At 50.5% G+C, this 5025-nt stretch overlaps 2 protein-coding genes across 2 annotated transcripts; one reads left to right on the top strand and one right to left on the bottom strand.

Annotated features, from left to right (window-relative positions):
• Nucleotides 1–759: 759 nt before the first annotated feature.
• Nucleotides 760–1995, bottom strand: LOC123425594 (NAC transcription factor NAM-B1-like). The gene is made up of 2 exons (XM_045109287.1): nucleotides 1194–1995; nucleotides 760–1095 (listed from the first exon to the last, which is right to left on the bottom strand). The coding sequence occupies exons 1-2, from the start codon at nucleotides 1384–1386 to the stop codon at nucleotides 773–775; spliced, it is 516 nt and encodes a 171-aa protein (XP_044965222.1). The 5' UTR covers nucleotides 1387–1995; the 3' UTR covers nucleotides 760–772.
• Nucleotides 1996–2435: 440 nt separating this feature from the next.
• Nucleotides 2436–4675, top strand: LOC123425585 (REF/SRPP-like protein OsI_017815). The gene is made up of 3 exons (XM_045109280.1): nucleotides 2436–2788; nucleotides 2890–3138; nucleotides 3935–4675. Exons 1-3 carry the CDS (start codon nucleotides 2732–2734, stop codon nucleotides 4388–4390), a joined length of 762 nt encoding a protein of 253 aa, XP_044965215.1. The 5' UTR covers nucleotides 2436–2731; the 3' UTR covers nucleotides 4391–4675.
• Nucleotides 4676–5025: the final 350 nt, after the last annotated feature.

Raw genomic sequence — 5025 nt, 5'->3', positions numbered from 1 at the left:
CATGCTTTAAATCTGACAATCAGTGTATATATATCTGACAACTATACTTACTTAAATTTGGCAATCAAATTTGACACAACTTGCCACCGCACTTGTCGAATTTATGTATACACAGTAGGTTCAATCTTGTTTGGTAGCCAGGACATTGTTTTTTTGGTAACTAGTACATATATAGAGGCAACCAGTGGTTTTTTATCTAGAAACTAGACTGGAAGTAGTTAACAACATGGAAACTTGGTTCAATCTATTTTGATAGCTAAGGCGTCTTTTTCAGGCAACTAGTAATATATATAGTGGCAACCAAGGCATTTTTTATCCGAAAACTATATTGGAAGTAGTAAACAATAATCTGACAACTAGGTTCAATCTATTTTGGTAGTTAGGGCGGGTTTTTTCTGGCAACTAGTAAATACATAGTGGAAACCAGGGCATTTTTTATTGGAAGTAGTAAACATCCCAACTAGGTCAGTTACATATTGAAGATCTCTTCAAACAACATGTCAACCAAACCATCAACCAGCAGATGGAGGGGTGGGTAATGTAAAGCACAAGCACTACCCACAATATGTGTCATAGGAGGAACAAACCTGTGTCATGAGCCTCAACATCAATCACAATCAGAAACTCAGGATCCATTATTTTTGCTCCCTCCTTTTTTCTTCCCTGCGTGCAAAGTTTGTATGAGATGGAAAACACATCAGCTATGCAGTTTTTGTGTGTATAATCTTTTGCTTATTTTTTGTTGTTGTTTGTTACAGAGATGGAAGCCACATTACATACATACCCTCATGGATATGTTGCGGAACTTGATGGGCCTGTAGGTGTTGACGACGACGGCGAGGGGGTCGATGGCGAGGCGGTACTCGTGCATGATCCATGCCGTCTTGGTGCCCTTGGGCAGGCGGCCCTTGTAGAAGACGAGAGCCTTCTTGACGCCGACGCCCTGGCCGGTGGCGGCGTCGTAGATGGGCTTGTCGGTGCCGGTGGCCTTCCAGTAGCCGGAGCCGGCGGCGCGGTTGGGGCGGATGCCGTTAGGGTACTTGCGGTCCCGCGGGCTGAAGAAGTACCACTCGTTGTCGCCGTACACCGCCTGGGCTGCAGTTTCATCGATCATCAGAGCCCAACCATGGTGAGCAAGCAGAGCAGGGACCGCATACAGCGGTGATCGGTCAGGTGATTGGTTAACAACTTACAAGGGAGGTCCCATGGGTCGAAGTTGTAGATGTCGAGGTCGGCGATGATGGGGACGGGGCACGGTGCGGCTGCGGCACGGTTGCAGAGGTAGTGCAGGATGAGCTCCTCGTCCGTCGGGTGGAACCGGAACTCCGGCGGCAGCGACGTTGCCGCCCCCTGCCCCTGCCCCTGCCCCTGCTGCGCCATCGACATGATCGATCGACCACACGACCGAGCGCACTGCACACACGACCAAAAGAGCAAACCAGAATCTATCTCGGGGATCGAGTGGATGGACTAGATGGCGTGTGCTTATATGGCCGGCGGTAGGACCCTGTGGTTGCCGGGGTTCTCTAGGGGTAGAAGCGGCAGCTGCATGTACATGTACAGGGAGAGGTATGCGTTGGGTGCAAGGGAGGTATGCTGATCTGGTTCGGTATCTTTGGGAGAAAAGAAGATTCAACCAGGGGGACAACTTGCTTGTTACATCTTTTGTCTAGCTTTTTTGTAAGCAGATACATGTTCTTGTAATGGAGCTGGGATGGTGCTTTTGTATGTACCTATGATGTTTTTGGTCCTTGTTTATAACAATTCACAACATGGCTCACTGGAGTGGAGAAAGAAGAGATCACAGGATGGATGGGAGTAGGACCGTAAGGAGTACTGCTTGGTGATCAGTGGTGGGGGCACATTTTTTAGGAAGACCCAGTTCGTGGTTTTCGGCCGAGAAATAGACTGGCTTTGGTGAGCTGTCCCTCCCGCGCTCGAGGGGATGAAAGGCGCGGTACGCAGCAGGACCGCCGCATGGGAAGTCCCCGGTGCGGCGCCCAACTTTAAAATAAATGTTGGCGTCCGCTGAACAGATTCAAACGGACACAAAATATTCGTTTGGGTCGAAGTTGCTCTGATGTGGTGGGTACAGAACCAGGGGTCCTATCGTGGAGGAAGTTTCTGCGTCAGCGTCAGGTTTTTCAACAGAAAGCCACAGATCTCTAGACCTCGTCTCGAAACTTCGAGCGCAGCAGCACCACAAAACATTCCATTCCAAACAAAACAGAAAAAACAAACGTAAAAGCGAAACCCAGCGAACGGCGTTCACACATCGCGCACCGCCCATGGCGAACGCAAAAACCGCCCGTACACGTCACGTCGCCCCCCCTCCCCCGCCTCCCTCTCTCACCGACGCGCCGGCCCCACAACAACCAACCGCCTCCGCGTTACGGCGCGTAGCCACCACCCACGCGCCCACCGGCCCGCGAGCCCCACCCCCACCCCACCCCTTCTTCTGGAAGCCCCGGCACGGACGCGAAACGGACAGCCGCCTCGCCCCCCTCAACTAGGCGAAAATTCCTTAACGCCGAAGGGAAAACAGACGCGTCCGATCGGTTTCATATTCGTTCCCCTCTTCCCTATAAGATACCCGATTCCCCACCTCCGCCAAATCCATCCCCAAAACCCTAGCAGCGTAATCGACTCGATCGAAAAGGTTCTTCGTCTCCCTCTCGTGGAATCAAGCGCAGATCCGTCGATCCCCCCCAGCGGAACAGCAGCGGCAGAGATGGCGCAGTCCGGCAACGACGCAGCCGCCGCCCCGATCAACTCCCAGCCCGCGGCGGTAAGGGATCTCGCCCGCGAGATTTGCTTCGTTTTTTTAATCAATTTCCTTGTGATGTGGTGCGGGGCTGATCTGTGTGGGCTGTTTGTACGCTTGCGCAGGAGGAGGTGACGGTGGAGAGGACTCCCGAGGAGGAGGCGGCCAGGCTGAGGTACCTCGAGTTCGTGCAGCAGGCGGCGGCGCAGGCGGTCGTGCTGGCCGCCGCGGCCTACGCCTACGCCAAGCAGGGCGCCGGCCCGCTCCGCCCCGGTGTCGACCACGTCGAGGGCACGGTCAAGGCCGTCGTCGGCCCCGTCTACGACCGCTACCACGCCGTGCCGCTCGACCTCCTCAAGTTCCTTGACCGCAAGGTGAGAGCGATTGAGAAGCTCGACTTGATTTCTTAGCTGTATATCCAAGGATTTATTGTCCGATCCTGTTCCTGGCTGTCGCTTTTCGCCACGGGAATACCTAGTTGTTCTCTGCTCCTGATTTCACATCGCATCGGCATAGGGTTATGAGTCGTTATGTGGATTGAAGGGCTTGTCTAATCTTATGGTGGATTGGTTTACCCTGTTAATCTAGTTTTGCGAAGTAATATGGTCCGTGTCCTAATAATTTGGTACCTAGAAGTCAATGTGTTCTCTCCATCTGTTGATCACATACCGTGTCTGAATACCAGAGAAACTAACTCGTTGACCACTAAAACTGTTACTGGCAGCTGTCTGCTTCATTTCACCAGAGAAACTAACTAGTTAGGCACTAATTATAATTTTTTGTTCGCAGCTGTCTGCTTCATTTTCTATCTGTGGAGCTGGATTGTAGGAATTTAGTTGGTACAGGGCAAAATCGAGTTGATATTAATTTGCTTGCTGTCTAATCAAATTGAAATGGGATTGTCAATAACTCGCATCAATCAATTTATTTTCAACTTATCAACACAAATAACATATGGTTGTGTGAGGGATCCTGTAAAAAATGGCATAATACTATGGCCATTTCAATTCAGTTATTGCTACTTCTTGCAATTGATGTATTGGTTAGCGTGAGACAAGCCTTACACAGTGTCAACTGTTTCTTCATTTCTACATGTCCAACATACATTGTATCTTAATCATTTGATTGCTATTCAAGTAACTAATGTAATCATGTACTTGTGCCTTGCAGGTTGATGAGTCTGTCCAGGAGCTTGACCGCCGTGTCCCACCGGTTGTGAAGGAGGTGCCGACCTATGCCCGCTCTGCAGCAGCTGAGGTGCAGAAGACAGGCATAATGGGCACAGCAACTGGCCTGGCCAAGTCGGCCATTTCTCGTGCCGAGCCAAAGGCCCGTGACTTGTACACCCGCTACGAGCCTGTGGCAGAGCGCAAGGCTGCCGAAGCCTGGGCCGCCCTGAACCGCCTTCCGCTCGTCCCCTCGGTGACCCGTGCCGTCCTCCCCACAGCTGCACAGCTCTCAGCCAAGTACAACTCTGCCGTGCTTGATGGTGCTAAGCGGGGCAACTCTGTCGCCACCTACCTCCCACTCGTCCCCACGGAGCGCATCGCAAGGGTTTTTGCCTACCCGGCTGCCGACCCTGCGCCTGCCACAGCTCCAGAGATGCAGCCCATCCCGACGCAGTAACAGTAAGAGTTACCTGGAGTTATGTTACTTAATAGTTGTAGGAGTCAGTATCTCGTTGTAGTGTCTTGTTTGGCTTGTGGTGGATAGTGGTATTATGTGTGGATGGTCACTGTGATATCCGCCTGTGTAGAGCGGCGACTCTGAATGCTGCTGCTGTGCAGCAACACCTGCTTTGCGTTTTAGTTTGTTCTGCATGAACCACTGTGTGTAATGCTTTGAATCCAAACTACATGAAACACCATCTGTAAATTCATTCTGTTTATGCGAGTGTGTATCGACTGTCAATTGGCACTGTTTTATTTTGCTCATAAACCTTGTTTACCACTGCTGTGCAACTTATTTTCAATTGATGAATCGTTTATACATATTTCTTTGGCTGATTTGAGCATATTTGCAGCTATGTTAGATGGATTGTTTTTGCATATTTCTGGGCTGATTGGCCGTTCTGATTAACTTTGCGAGCAACTGATGAATCAGATCTTGACACTGATTATGGTTTGAGTGATGATTAATCAGGGAGTTCATGTGGTGAGATGGACTGCTCTGAAGGGACACCCCCACAGTATGAATTCCACTGGCTTGTTTATCACCACTGAAGCTTGTTTCACATTGCGGAAGAACGAAATATTATATCT

The sequence above is a fragment of the Hordeum vulgare genome, chromosome 1H, assembly GCF_904849725.1.
Source record: "Hordeum vulgare subsp. vulgare chromosome 1H, MorexV3_pseudomolecules_assembly, whole genome shotgun sequence".
NCBI classification, from domain to species: domain Eukaryota; kingdom Viridiplantae; phylum Streptophyta; class Magnoliopsida; order Poales; family Poaceae; genus Hordeum; species Hordeum vulgare.
This window is presented reverse-complemented; position numbering and strand designations above follow the sequence as displayed.